General features: G+C 48.1%; 1 protein-coding gene across 2 annotated transcripts; it reads right to left on the bottom strand.

The window, feature by feature from the left end:
* Positions 1-6,720: 6,720 nt before the first annotated feature.
* Positions 6,721-15,279, bottom strand: LOC120736683 (major facilitator superfamily domain-containing protein 12-like). 2 transcript variants are annotated; one of them, XM_040036946.1, is made up of 12 exons: positions 14,815-15,279; positions 14,219-14,630; positions 13,612-13,731; positions 11,511-11,721; positions 11,052-11,175; positions 9,892-10,086; positions 9,629-9,721; positions 9,452-9,544; positions 8,968-9,138; positions 8,797-8,891; positions 7,984-8,114; positions 6,721-7,833 (listed from the first exon to the last, which is right to left on the bottom strand). In XM_040036946.1, the coding sequence occupies exons 2-12, from the start codon at positions 14,364-14,366 to the stop codon at positions 7,790-7,792; spliced, it is 1,425 nt and encodes a 474-aa protein (XP_039892880.1). In that variant the 5' UTR covers positions 14,367-14,630; positions 14,815-15,279; the 3' UTR covers positions 6,721-7,789. The 2 variants fall into 2 exon arrangements, with proteins under 2 accessions (XP_039892880.1, XP_039892878.1); XM_040036944.1 differs by having other exon boundaries at positions 14,219-15,279.
* Between the last annotated feature and the right edge of the window lie 474 nt (positions 15,280-15,753).

Genomic DNA, 15,753 nt, shown 5'->3' with positions numbered 1-15,753 from the left:
GTTTTTCCCATTTTCACACTTTCACCTCCGTCTTTCACATTTCGTCATGTGGACGTGATTCATTCCTTTATTTTGGGATCTCGTCCCATAGATGGAGGTGACAGCACCTCTGTCAGAGCTCTCATCTATAAAGAGCTCAGCAGCGGCTACATGTCGCTGATGGAGGGCGGTCAGCATCTGTGGTGAGCAGTGTTGGTCAAGTTACTTGGAAAAAGTAATCAGTAACTAATTACTGATTACTTCCCCAAGAAAGTAATCCCGTTTACTTTACTGATTACTTATTTTCAAAAGTAATTAATTACTTAGTTACATGATTTACAACCTGAAGAGGTGATAAAGCGATAGATCTTTCAGCCCAATTCTACTTTTTCTGCATAATCCATCATACAAAATGTAATCCAATGGAAAAGTCTCTTTTTAAAACTTGTTTTATTAGTTTTAATCTTTTAACTTTATGCATCAAGCAAAAATGTAATTACCTGCAAAATTCTCTGACTGGAAGAAATTAGTTTAACATTTAAACCTATTTTCTGCACATTCCAGCACATAAAATAAAATATTTTTTGTGTTTACACTCAGTCTTTCAAATAGATGCAAGTAAAACACAGCAGAAAATAAATAAAGCCAAAGACTAGCGGTCCTTTTGCTCTATTTTCACCTGTAAAGCAGGAGTGGGGTAGGCGGAGGTTTACCCTGGTGCAGGTGTGCCGCGGTCAGTGGAAGAATCCGCGAGTTTCTCTGTGAGTTTCCCATCACGTCGTAGCTACTCGGTGCTTGCTCGGAAGTTTAGGGTTTTTTTTCGCTGTAAAAAGAAGTTTTCTTCCCACGCACGATGGACACTAATGTTTTTGTCACTTTTTACAGAATCAAACTCAAAGTAAGGTCAGTACTTCCACGCTTTAAACGCTGCACGCTCATACTCTCTCTGCACTCGATATATGATCCATTGTTGATCTGCACACAGCTGTTGTCACGAACGGCGCACTCGCTTACGTCACTGTCATGAGACATTCTCGCAAAAAAAAAATCACGGTTTTAGTAACGCAGTAACGCAGCGTTCCTACGGGAAAGTAACGGTAATCTAATTACCGTTTTTCCAATAGTAATCCCTTACTTTACTCGTTACTTGAAAAAAGTAATCAGATTACAGTAACGCGTTACTGCCCATCTCTGGTGGTGACACTGGAGATGGAGGAACCGCCAAGAAACACCAGAGCCGTTTGCTTGGGTGTTGATGGAGTACAGGAACTGCACCGTCTACAGAGAAAACGCAGGATGGGAGCTACGAGAAGAGCTGTGCTCTGCAGGGACACAGACGCTTGTGAAAGTGCTGGGCACACGAGACGTGCTGAGGTCTACAGTCAAAGGTTTTAGGGTGGAGCCTCTGCAGAGGTGGAGGGACAGAACGACAAAGGAAGGTCCGCAGAAACAGGATACGTGTGTGTGAAGGTGGGATGTGTTGTGAAATCTGTTTATGTTGTCCTAGTAAGGCTACCATGAGGGCAGCCACTAGAGGTCGCTAGAAGACCGGTGTATGTGTGTTTTTCCAGAAATTGATGTAGCCACGTACACTGCTGCTACAATTCAATAAAAAGTGGTTCGTGCTTGAGAACCCTGCGTCTTATTGCCTCCGAACATGACATGGTGTCAGAATTGAGGACTTCACGCCGAGTTACACGAAGAAATGGCTAAATTTGGACCTCCGGAGCCGTTCGACTTTACACAGCCGGCAGAGTGGCCGATATGGCGGCAGAGATTCTCCCGTTTTCGAGTGGCGTCCAAGCTAGGGATGGAGAGCGGCGAAGTGCAGGTGAACTCGCTTCTTTACTCCATGGGGAGAGATGCCGAACCAATATATGGCTCATTTGTGTTTCCTGCTGCTACGGAGGCCAGGCCAAGTCCGCAGTTTGAGTATGATCTGGTTATACAAAAGTTCGATGAGCACTTTGTCCCAAAGAGAAACGTTATCCACGACCGCGCCTGTTTTCACAAACGGAGCCAGAGGGCCGGCGAGACGGTCGAGGCTTTCGTGCGGAGCCTGTACGAGCTCGCGCAGCACTGCGAGTTCGGCGGCAGTAAAGACGAGCAGATCCGGGATCGTATCGTCATTGGATTAATTGACAAAGATGTTTCACAAAAACTCCAGCTCGAGGCGGACTTAACTTTGGATAAAGCCATTCAACTAGCACGCCAGAGTGAACAAGTCAAACAGCAAAGTGCAGACCGAGTGGAAAGCACGGTGAATGAGGTGAAACAGAGGCATTATAACAGCATGAGAAGGAGTTACTACCAACCTCATCAGGTACGTGAGCGACAACATGGTGAGAGTAAACCAAAATGCCAAAGATGCAACAGGGTGCATGACAAAAGAGAAAACTGCCCAGCCCGCAATAAAAGATGCAGAAAGTGCAATAAGTTGGGACACTTTGAAGTTGTATGCAAAACCAAAATGCTAAAAGAGGTCAGGGCTGAGGCTGTAGAGGACTCAGATGAGGATTCATTCTTCATAGGGGAGCTTTTCCTGGGAGCAGTAATTGAGCCAAAAACAACAGTCATTGAGGAGTCAGGCTCAGATGCCGACTGGGACATTGAGTTATTGGTAAATGGCAGTCCAGTTGATTTCAAAATTGATACAGGCGCAGACACCACTGTTATGACAGAAACGACCCTTAATAAGCTACAGCAGAGACCCAAACTTATCCAGTGTAAGCCAACTGTGTACAGCCCTGGTGGAAAAGTCAAGTGCATGGGTAAATTCCTTGCTGCTACAGAGTACAAAGGCCAAAAGTACCAGTACTGGATTACAGTTATAAAAGGGCAATATGCAAGTAACCTACTGGGGAAGACAGTAGCAAAGCGTATGGGATTAGTCACTAGAGTTAACAAAATCAGTAGTGACTTAACAGAGGATGTGTTCGGAGAAATTGGCCTGCTGAACTGTGAACCTGTAAAAATCGAGCTGACCGAAGATGCAGTGCCGTACAGTGTAACCACCCCACGCCGGGTGCCTTTTCCTCTCCTCCCAAAAGTGGAAAAGGAAATAAAGCGCATGCTCAAACTTGGCATCATTGAGGAAGTCACCGAGCCAACAGACTGGTGTGCACCAATGGTGCCTGCTCCAAAGCGCAACAAGGATGAGGTCAGGGTGTGTGTGGACTTAAAACGTCTGAATAAGGGAGTAAAGCGTGAACGGTACATCTTGCCCACATTGGATGACATAACTCCCAAGTTAGCAGGGGCTAAAGTTTTCTCCACTTTGGATGCCTCCAGTGGGTTCTGGCAAATACCACTGGATCCCAGCTGCCAAAAACTAACCACGTTCATAACTCCCATGGGCAGGTTTTGCTTCAGATGCCTGCCATTTGGCATAACTTCAGCACCCGAGATCTTCCAGCGGCTCATGAGCACCTTGCTCAAGGGCCTAGATGGGACTGTCGTCGTGATGGACGACATATTGGTTTTCGGGGCTAACAAAGAGGAGCATGACCAATGCTTAGATGCAATATTACAGACAATCAAAGCATCAGGACTTAAGCTCAACAGGTCCAAGTGCCACTTTGGAAAAAACGAACTACAGTTCTTCAGTCACATCATCAGTGCGGATGGTGTGAAACCTGATGATGGCAAGGTGGAGGCTATTGCCAGGATGCCCAGCACCACCAATGTAGAACAACTCAGGCAGGTACTTGGATTAATAAACTATGTCGGAAAATTCCTGCCAGGCCTGTCCACGGTGCTGCACCCCCTCTCCAACCTACTCAAAAAAGAGACTGCATGGGTGTGGGGCGAGCCTCAGGAGCAAGCATTCAATAAAGCAAAAGCAATGCTCGTGGCTGCACCAGCACTTTGTTATTATGATGCAGGCCAATCAACAGTTGTCAGTGCGGACGCCAGCAGCTATGGCCTGGGTGCTGCACTGTTACAGGACAATGACGGGGAGTTACGGCCCATTGCTTTTTGTTCTCGCACGCTCACAGACGCAGAGAAAAGATATTCGCAGATCGAAAAAGAGTGTTTAGCATCTGTCTGGGCCTGCAAACATTTTACCCGCTACATCCAAGGCATGGGTCATGTACGTCTACAAACTGACCATAAGCCCTTGGTGCCTTTGATCAACTCATACGACCTTGATAAAACGCCACTGAGATGTCAGAGATTGCTGATGCGACTGATGCGATTTAATGTCACTGCTGAGCATGTTCCCGGTAAACAGTTAGTGGTGGCGGACGCACTCTCCAGACATCCACTGCACGGATGCTACCCGTCCGAGACAGACAGCCATGTCAAGGCATATGTGAGCAACGTAGTGACAAGCAAACCTATCAAGTCACATAAGTTGGAGGAAATTCGTAGAGCTACACAGAGGGACCCAGAGCTTCAAAAAGCAATCATCTTCATCAGACAAGGGTGGCCTCGGAGAATGGCAAAGAGCTCACCACTGCAAGGCTTTTATGCAGCCAGAAGCCACCTTTCAGAATCAGATGGTCTAGTGCTCTACCATGATCGCATCGTAATTCCCATAGCACTCAGACCCAGTGTCCTTGACCAATTACATGAAGGCCACCAAGGACTAACTAAATGTAGAGAGCGCGCAAGATCAACAGTGTGGTGGCCCAACATTGGACTTCAAATAACACATAAGGTGAGGTCATGCAACTTTTGCAGAGAGCACAAGCCTACACAGCGACGGGAACCTCTCGTGACTACTCCTCTGCCCAATGGCCCCTGGCAAAAGATTGCAGCTGATCTTTGCGAGCTTGAGGGTAAGAACTTTCTTGTCGTTGTTGACTATTTTTCAAGAGACGTTGAGATTGCTTCCCTCACTACAACAACCAGCAGACAGGTCATTAACAAGCTTAAACACATGTTCTTTAGATGGGGCATCCCGTTAGAACTGGTCAGTGATAATGGGACGCAGTTCACATCATCAGAGTTCCAAGACTTCAAACTGAGTTATGGCTTCACCCACACTACGTCGAGCCCTCATTACCCCCAGTCAAATGGAGCTGCTGAAAGAGCTGTCCAAACGGCCAAGTACATTCTCAAACAGCCTGACCCCTGCTTAGCCTTAATGAGTTACCGCTCTACACCAATTGCAGCAACCGGTGCAAGCCCAGCTCAACTTATGACAGGACGTCAAATCCGCACCACCGTCCCAGTACTCGAAAAGACATTGCTGCCCAGTCCAGTCAATAGGGACACAGTGTGCCAAAGAGATGCTGCAGCTAAGGACTCTTACAGATTCTTCTACAACCGCAGACATTCAGCTCGTCCACTTCCTGAGCTTTTCCCAGGCCAGGATGTTGTAGTGAAGCTTGACGGGGAAAAGGGGTGGACGACTCCAGCTAAGGTCATCAGTAAGTCTAAGGAGCCGAGATCCTACTTGGTGGAGATGGCGAATGGGAACGTGACTCGCCGCAACAGACGACACCTTCAACCTGTCCCAGGCACCGCTGATCCTGAGGAGCAGCAGCAGAGCACTGTTCCAGCTACACCGACTACTCCAACTAAAGGGGCAGCCGCTTCCCAAGAACCACCAGTAAGGCAGACATTGCCAATCCCTGTCCCGGGGTCTCCTCTCCACCCTACCACACCTGTGAGAGTGACTTCCAGGGGGCGGGAAATTAAAGTACCTCTCAGATTCAGAGACTGAGGACTATCTCCTTTCTATGTTCTAAGGGCAGAATAATCCCTTATCAGGACTGAGGGTAGTCTACCCCTGTGATGTCCTGCGTTCTGACAACACTGTTTTATGTTTAAAGTACCTTTGTTAAAAGGGGAGATGTTGTGAAATCTGTTTATGTTGTCCTAGTAAGGCTACCATGAGGGCAGCCACTAGAGGTCGCTAGAAGACTGGTGTATATGTGTTTTTCCAGAAATTGATGTAGCCACGGACACTGCTGCTACAATTCAATAAAAAGTGGTTCGTGCTTGAGAACCCTGCGTCTTATTGCCTCCGAACATGACAGGATGAGAATAGCAACAGTTCAGGTTGCACTTTGATGTGGGCGTGTGCGGAGGAGGGGCGGAGCATACGGAGCTGCCAGAGCAGAAACGGGGTACGTGGATGTGCGTGCCACTCGTCGATGGTCCACGCTGCACCGTGTTGGTGATGTGAATAAGTGTGTTTGGTGCTGGGACACGTGAAGACAGACTCAAAGCTATGATCACAGCTGGTGGGGAGTTGCTCCACTGTGGGAAATCTATGACCCGTATGACCTTCCACGCCTTTCAGGCGTTGTGGGCTGGAAACCTGCACCTGGGAGGTGCAGGTTTCCAGTTGCATCGTGAGTGATGATGAAGTTTAAATCAGACTGAGTGGGAGTGGGTGACAATATCAGTAGTTACACCAGAGGTGTCCAGCTCCAGGCCTGGGGGGCCTGCAGGGTTTAGACGTGTCCTCGATCCATCACAGCTGATTTAAATGGCTAAATGACCTCAACATGTCCTGAAGTTCTCCAGAGACCTGTGAATGAACTGTGATATTCAGGTGTGCTGACCCAGGGTCAGATCTAAACCTGCAGGACCCTCCAGGCCTGGAGCTGGACACCCCTGAGTTACAGTGAGCTCTGTTACGGTCGAGGGGTCACAGCTTTGCTGCTGCGACGATGAAACTGGCTGTAATTAGAAGCAGCGGTTTCATACTGTATGAATATTATAACCTGCCAGCTTTTGTTCGGGGACAGACCTCTGTAGCAACTGTTCACAGCTGAGAAGAAGAACGTACCAGAGGAATGACTCCCGTTTAATAAAGGATTTATCACACAGGTAGAAGACAAAGTAAAAAGGTCCTGCTGATCATTACAAAGCTCTGGAACAACACCACGTTCCCTCCTATGCACACATCAAATACATTTGATCCCTTTGAAGCGTTTAAATATCAGACACAGCTCTGCTCATCAAGTCACTCTTAATTACAAACATGATTCATCTTCCATTTGATTCCAGTTTACATAACATTTGAGGGACAAAGTCCAGGACAGCACAAGTGGAAACAAGCCGGTGAAGCTCAGCAGGGACTTCCTCTGACTGAGGCGTCACTGAGCGAGTCCAGTCAAACGTCTTCGAGGTAAACGCTTGTATTAGTGTCGTCTGTGCATCATCCTCCTCGCCGTCAGCCTGCACGCTGTACAGACGGCCTTGTGTGTCCAATGGTAGTGGGGGGTAGTGGAATGACTCTTTTAGTGAAACCTGGGGAAGATTTTACTGCTGAGGACACCGAACGTCGTTCACATCCTCCTCCGAGCAGGGGCTCGGTTCCCTTTGTCATCCAGGACATTAATGTGACATGCAGCCAGCCCTGCTCTCCTGCACAGTGCACGTGTGAAACATGTTTGATGTCTGTTTAAGGAGCACAACTGTTTTCTCATCATTTTCCAAACTCCGTGTAGTGGCTTCATTCACATTTAGGGAATTTCAGGCTGACCCCGTGTAGTAAAAGGAAATAAGTGCTGCAGAGCCGGGCCTTTCATGTGCACAGTGAAAATCATGAGGGGGCAGAGGTGAGAGGAAATCAGCTGCAGCCACTGTACTCAAAAATCATTACAAACTAGCTTATTGTGCGATTCAATTCTTTAAAGCAGTGCAGGTGCAGCTGTGCACGTGTTTGCTGGCCTGTAGTCCGACGCCAGAGGTTTGTTGGAAAATGAAGACAAAACAAGGTTATGAAAGGATCTCAGTTTAAAAACAGAAAGCTTCTTGGTTTCAGCAGCGGGTCAGGAAGTCCCACAGGATTCCTGCCGTTCCCTGAAAAAGTTCCCCGTGGTGAGATGATGTGGGAGGAGCCCAGTCAGTTGATTCCATTTGCTTCACTGGAGATGATTGGCAGAGCACCTGCAAACACACACAGTGAAAAGGTGAAGACGCACAGGCAACACGCTGTGTGTGTGTGTGTGTGTGTGTGTGTGTGTGTGTGTGTGTGTGTGTGTGTGAGTGAGTGAGTGAGTGAGTGAGTGAGTGAGAGAGAGAGAGAGAGAGACTTACGCCCTCTGATCTTGATTGGCCAGATGAGGATGGAGCAAAGGGCCAAAGCTGCGACGATGGAAACGCCTCCCGTTACAATGACCATGACGTAATGGTAGAACCACACACAGGCAGGACAGCACACCACAGTGCTGACACACACACACACACAGAAGAGTTTACTGTCAGGATGGGTTCTTTTTAAACACACCAAGGTGAACACACACGTTTGTCCTAACAGCACAGTCACTGGACGTGTGCACATGTAACAGTTTTAAAATAAACAGGTTTGACATGTTTACTGTTTCTATCTGACGCCGTTCATCAGAACAAGTGACCAAGTCTGACTGACACTGATCACGTCTGCTGCAGAGTTTTAGTTAACTGACATCAGTTTTAAGGGTTTTAATTTTGCTTTAATTAACAATAAAAACCTCAATGATTCTCAGCAGACTGTCACCGAGACACAGAGGCCACAGTGGTGCAGTGTTCACACTCAGGCATCAGGATGGAGGACACACACACTCTGCCAGATTCTAACAAATTTATAGTGTGTGTGTGTGTGCGTGTGTGCACGCGTGTGTGTGTGCGTGTGTGCACGCGTGTGTGTGTGTGCGTGTGTGCACGCGTGTGTGTGCGTGTGTGCACGCGTGTGTGTGCGTGTGTGCACGTGTGTGTGCGTGTGTGTGTGTGTGTGTGCGTGTGTGCACGTGTGTGTGTGTGCGTGTGCGTGTGTGCACGTGTGTGTGCGTGTGTGCGTGTGTGTGTGTGCGTGTGTGCGTGTGTGTGTGTGTGTGTGCACGCGTGTGTGTGTGTGTGTGCGTGTGGACTAACTGGCAGGGATGCAGGGCCTGAATGATCATCACTGCCAGTCCATTGGCCAGCTTGTCAGTGAAACTCATGGCTCCGTACACGAACGCTCCGCTTTGCTGCAAAGAGATGAACAAATTCGCTCAAACAACAGGATCCTTCGTCCTCCGTCTCGGCCTTTCACGCACGTCTTACCGTCTGATCTGCAATGAGCTCCGCAGTCATGGCGAGCGATATGACCAGGATGGTGGCGGACCCGGCCCCCAGCAGCACGGCCGCCCCGTATACCTGCTGACCCATGGTGACGTCCAGCAGCACCCAATACGAGAACGCCATGATCAGCAGCAGGCCCACGAAGTATGTAAGCTGGACCAATCAGAGGACAGAAGACACATGACAGTGACCCACTTCTGCCTTTTTGATGATGCAGATACAGAAGCAATCACATCCTGTTACTGAGTAATGAAGTATTGTTACTGTGAACACAGCACAGGCTCCACCTTCCCCATTTCTGTGGTGCAATCGTGTCAGTGTGACTGACAAGAACAAATATGACGTTTTGTTCTCAAAAACATTTGTTTTCTACAGCGAGGAGAGCAGCGAGGAGAGCAGCGAGGAGAGCAGCGAGGCCCTCAGAGCCACTCGTGCTGCTTTCAGAAACCTGACCTGGTTTACTTACACATTTCCCAATGAGTTTGCTGACAGGCTTCATGATAAAGGAGGACAGGAAGCCGCTCACGTACATCACCAATGGGATGGTAGCTATGAACTTCTGTTGGGAGGAAAAAACAAGCAGAAGATGAGCGCGTGACGACAACCCAGCGTGTTACGGGTGAACTGGACGATTTCCCGTCACCTTTGGCAGCCCCAGAGTGTTGATGAGATACATGGAGATGTACGTCTGAGACAGGTTGACGATCAGCCTGGTGGACATGTAGAGCACGGCCACCTGCAGAGACACAGCGAGCAGGTCTGCTGATGCATCTACGATATCAAAATCCTACATCTCAAGCTGAACGGGTGCTGACGCCCGCCCAGCCTTGGAAGCTGCTCCCGTCTCATTCTGAAGAGGTTCGGGTGGAGGTGGCGTCAGTGCTTTAGTCATTCAAAGCTCCATACCTGGTAGAAAGAAGGCTGTCGCAGCCAGCATTTCCACTGCAGGAGAGACGAGAAGGTGTTGGAGCGCGGCAGCAGTGGCCTCCGCTCCCCCTCGGCCTCCTCCGACTCCTCGCTTGCTCCATTGCTCTCTTTTGTTCCCACGTGGAAAACGACGGAGAAGACGACACCGATCCCCAAAACAATTAGTGACAGATTCTGCAATTACACACAGCGTGGCACACCTCATCATCGCTGCTACAAACAAGCTCCTGCTGCCCTGAGATAGCCAGAGGACACAGTGGGCGGAGTTATCAAACCCTGGGATCACATTTTAGGGACCGTTTCTATCGACTGTTCATTTCTGTCCCACCTGTCAGCCCGGCAGCTTCTGCTGTGGCCGGCGAGCTTCGTCTCCCCTCTTTAAAAGCTGATCTACACAGTAAATATCATCCAGATGCAGCGCGGCCGCCATCTTTATATGCTGAGTGCAAAAGTATCATTGATGGCTTTATGTGGTCTGTACAGTCGTCACCATATAAATACAAAAAAAAAGTACACAACTTTGCTGTCACACTGTTACTGCCTGCTCCTGTGTGCAAATGAAGGTAATTAGGTTCAAGGAGGCTTTGTTCTAGAACAGAGGGAAACCTGGATAATCAACCCAAAGCTTCTTAATCTTGTGACTGCGTCGAGGAGGCAGCATTCACAGAAAGCCAAGTGAATAATGAATCACACCTGAGGGGGCAAATCTTCCCGTCACAGCCCTGCACAGAGTTCTGCTGAAGCATGTTTGTGCAGCAGCAGGATATACAGCAGTGTTTGTGTTTAAAGCTGCCACAAACCCAGAGAAACCTCACCACTGTCCTGATCTGCTCGTGTACACAGAAAACTGCAGGTGGGAGCACCAAGCACAAACATAACATTAACAACAAACACAAGAATCCTGAGTCTGTATTTTCTGCTTGAATAAAAACTAATAGAAACGTGCACCTTTCTGCAAAAACAAGTGTCGTAAGAGACATTTACATCCTGGGTTTTTTCCACAGTACACATCTACATTCACAGTCTTACAGAGTACGCTGGCAGAGCCAGAGGCTTGAACTCCAACAGCTTTCAGCCCCACTCCGATGCTGCTACACCGTGCTGTGCTCGCAGCTATGCCCACGCGTCAGCCTGCTCACCCTGAAGATGATGATGTCTGCTGGTCCCAGTGAATCAGGGTCTTCATCCTCTCCAGCCTGGACGTGAAACAGCAGGTAAGCCACTCCATACACGGTGATGTTGGCTATCACTGTGAACGCGTACCTGCTCCCACACACAAAGCACAGAGTGGACATTCACACCTTGATGCACGTTCAACCATCCAGGTAAGGAAACATGAAAAGGGTGATTCTGTTCATCTGGATGTCTTCAGTGGGAGAAACGTTTCATCATCATCAGCTGACTGCAGGTTTCAACCTTATAAACAGGACATTTGCACAGTGACTGAAACCAGCTGACTGAGCGCTGGGCTGTGAGGTCACTTCCTGGATGTTTTCAGTTTCTGCCACTGAAAACATCCAGATGAACAGCATCAACCTTTGGGATGTGCATCTATCTTTTGATTCTCGTCATGTAAAGCACGCGTGTATTAACCATACCTGTACGCGGTGAGCTCTACTTTAGCATGCTCACAAGTGACCAGCTCTGGGATGAGGGACAGGTGAGAGATCTGCGTGGCGGCCCAGCCGAACTGAAAGATGATGATGAATGGGACGAAGTAGATTAGACTGGCCCACTGAGGGGTGAGGAAGCTGCAGCCCACACACTGGTTAAAGATGAAGGCAAAGGAGAGCACTACGCTCAGTGTACCTGGATGTAAACACATACAGAAGCAAAGAGATGACACAACGCGGATCATATCTATGTATTATTGGTTTTTCATTTACCCCCCTCCCCATTAACTAGCACCAGATGAGCACATAGAGGAACATAATGAGAACAGAGCTCTTCACAGCTGACCTCAGTGGCTAACAGGGGTTTGGTTTCCCCTCATCTGCCTTCTGCATGCATCAGGACTATTTCAGCAGATGTTGCACAGCAGCTTGGCAACCAGATGACGCAGTCGCCCAACGAGAACTCTGGGGAAACTTTCATACGTTTCAGCACCGCTGCTTTTAGTTCTGTGCTTTTGTTCCTGCTTGACAGCTGCTTTGGTAACACAATAGGCAACAATATGCACAAGCCTCAGCCTGTTTCCCTACCGGGCTCTTGTTTGCACTTTTGATGACATTTTGCACAGCGTTAAGTTGTTAAAACGTATCATGTGAACCTGATCAATAAAATCCATGGTAGGTGTTGGAGCAGTCTTTCCATATATGTATACATGCACAGCAGACTGACTGTGGTTAATCAGTGCAAACCTACCTTGACCTTTTGGTTCATATGGCAGACTTTCCTGGAAAATAGCACGGTAAACAATTAAAGTCATGAGACGGGGCAATATCCACGCACATGTTTTACTTTAGCCCTAAATTTTTATAAGTGCATTTTAAGTCTCACCAGCCACTCACATTTAACTGAACCGAGTCGATGTACTGAAAATCCTGGAGTAATAAACAACTTAACGGCTGTTATCATCAAACTAAACAATATCCAACTTGAATGAAGAGGATTTAATTTTCCAGGGACGTCATATCCAGCAGTGTTTCTGTGTGTTGTGGTGGGATTGAAGCGTTTAAGGCCAACTTTGTCTAAACTGAATGTTTCTGATGTTTGGTCTCCAGCAGCCACCATAGTTGGGATTATGCACTTGAAATGGGAACGGTGGGAACGTCGATCTCCGTCTGTAGTCACGAGCGTTTACACACCAACCCTAAAAAGCAGAGCTTTCAGATTTCGCGGTAAATCTGCTCACAACACTGTTTTTCCTGAAAGGCTAAGCTGATTGTTTTGGGCTCAGAAACAATCAGCTTTTATTTCCACTCAGCAAAAACTGAAAAGACTCTGATGGATAAAGATTCAGCTTATCTTCAAAAACATCACTATTCCCAGTATGGCTATCACTGCCATAAGAATACACACACTCTGTGCACATGCTGCCTACAGACAGCATCTCACAGTATGTTACCCATAGCACGTGTTAGTAACTATGACCAGAGGACTGACTGGTGTCTCAGGTCCATGAGGCCCTAAAACAAAACGACACCCAAAAATAAAGAAATAAAAATGAAGACATCAGTCAAACGCAGCTTAATGACTCTCAGGGCACATGACCTCTGAGAGAATCACACACCGAGTCATTGATGTGCAGTGACGACTAAAACCTGCACTCTGTGCTGTCACGATGACAGCGGTGACCGTATGACATTATTTATAAATATCTCAGCTATTATTCATGCTCATAGGTTAGCAACAAAGAACTGAGCATGATCCAACGTGTTCATTTTAGGATAAACAGTAGTGGCTGGTTGGTACCAGAGCTGCGGGTTGTGCTGCAGTGGACCTGCCCATTGTGCTGTTTCATGGTGAATGCCAGTCCGGCTTTAAAGAGAGGAGAAAATGTCTGCAGCAGCATCTGTTCAGGGGTCTCAGTGTCGCCCCTCTATGACGCGTGGATTTAATGTCATTAACACCAAAGCAGTTGAAACTTAACCTCTGCTGAACACAGAGGTTTATCTGACTGAGACATATCCATGCGCATATACAGATGTATTTATATATGAGAGACAAAGGGCTCTGCTTGTCACTTTGTGTACTTACCAACTAAATGCCACGTCTTCCTCTTGCCGTAGTTTCCACAGCCGGGGCTTCGGTCGGACTCGTAGCCAATAAGAGGCGTACAGATACCATCGGCTACCTGGCCGACCAGCAAAAGCACACCTGCACCAAAGGAGACATGCTGTGACCTACTGCAACAATCACTGAGAACAGACACAACAACAGCAAGGACACAGTCACTTATATCCGTCTGCACCTTGGTGTTACTGCACCGCACGCTGAAGCTAAACGGTTAAACTGTGATTAGTCCTCACAGTAAATGAGGACGGATGTGCAGAGACACAGACAGTGAAACCATTCATCACGCTCAGCTGGGCTCAGGAAAACACCTAATCCAACTCCCGCGTGTGGACAAAGACGTGACACGTAGTGGTGGTGACGTAAGAGTGTGAACGTCATCCATGATGGCGTCACGAAGACGTCAGAACTGAAACTTTAAAGATGTTAAGCGGCACATGTTACACTGGGTGACATAATGACCCCCACAGCACTGCTGTGAGGCTCGTCAGAGAAAACAAAGCCTGGCGATGTGCAAACATGACCCGCGAGTATCGGCCGCGCTGAGGACGACGCACGGACACGGACTAACCTGCACTCGTGTTTTGGAATCCCAGCACCGAGTGGTAGAAAACCAGCAGATACGTGAACCACAAGGAGGCACACAGGTCGTTGAGAAAGTGCCCCACCGCGTAGCTGAGCCTCTTCAGCAGAGGGAGAGAACCGTCCGTGTCCGACATCCCGGCTGGAGGAAGACCAGAGCCCAGCTTACACGAAAGGAGCTTCGGCTAGCTTTTTCCACGTCTGGGGGAAGGAGGCTGAATGTCGACAGCCCCGTTTCGGTTCCCCTTTTTACGACTGATCTCTTTTATACGGTTTTACCATCCGGTTTAGTGAGAACATGTGTCGCAACTTAACCAGCTAGTTAGTCCCTTTAATTCAGGTGCCAGTTTCCTCTTGAAATCAGGTGACATGCAGCGATGTGGCCAAGCCGGGAGGAGCGTCTGAGAGGAAGGAAACCGAAACAGAAGCGCATCAGTGGGCGAAGGGGAATTTCACCGCCGCACAGCTCCACTTACATCACAACAGGCAGCGAATGAAAAGTCACCCCGGGACATGTTACGGTACAAAGACCGGAGACTGTGAACATGTAACCGGTAAATACAGACGCGCAGCTCCTCCGCTTACCTTCAGCTAACCGGCTACAAACCTGCACACAAAACACAATCAGATGTAAACAAGAGCGGCGAAGATGACGTAGTAGAAACTGCCCAATGGGGAAGCCGTCTAGCTCCTTTCAGCCAATAGGTGGAGCCCGCAGAGTTACCTTGTTCACGTGACGGCACACTTCAGACCTCGCGATGTTAGCGTTTGATTCAGAGCGCAGAGACAGCACGACGATCAAAGTGAGTGATTATTTTAAACACAAAAGTACAGCTCGCCTCACAGCGCGACGAGGCCGCTAGGAAACCCACACATGGTTGAACCAACCCGCGGATCCAGCAAGCGTGAGCAGTTTCTCCATGACGCAGTCAAGCTGTATAACAACACTACTTTATCCATCCAAGCCCGAACTCCGGACATTTATCTGCACGGTTACTTTGAGCAGCTGCAAAAATAACTTCTTATTTTATCAAACTTTGAGTCCTGAAATGTTACCTCCGTCTTTGCTGTCGCAGAAATCCCTACAGACTGCAACTAAGGATTTCTGAGGGCCCCAGTGGCCTGGTGCAAAGACACGTTAATTAGGGAAGTTACTAAAGTTCATCCGTCAGAGCTGCAGATACATCAGCTGTTAGGATCAATGCCAGCCACACTTCCTCTTCCTTCTGAGCCTGACATTAACTGCCCTGCTGAAGCAGACTTCAGAAATCCCAGAAGTGTAAATTCAACAACAATGACCGACCCGCTGAGTGGGCCACAGCTGTGCCCGCTCACCTGGGCTGTAACATTTGCATGTGTTAAATGGTAGTTTCCATTAGCCATTAATGGAGGACACCAGGGAACTAGGTCACCTCAGGATGAATTACTGTAAGCTGGTACTTTACTCGCACAATCTTCAGGTACTTGTTAAATACGGTGGTTTATTACTAGAAACAGCCACACAGCTGAACTTGAACTTTTTGC

Source organism: Simochromis diagramma, unplaced genomic scaffold (assembly GCF_900408965.1).
Source record: "Simochromis diagramma unplaced genomic scaffold, fSimDia1.1 OVJJ01000630.1, whole genome shotgun sequence".
Taxonomy (NCBI): Eukaryota; Metazoa; Chordata; class Actinopteri; order Cichliformes; family Cichlidae; genus Simochromis; species Simochromis diagramma.
Note: the sequence above shows the minus strand (reverse complement) of the source record. Positions and strands in the feature narration are given on the sequence as shown.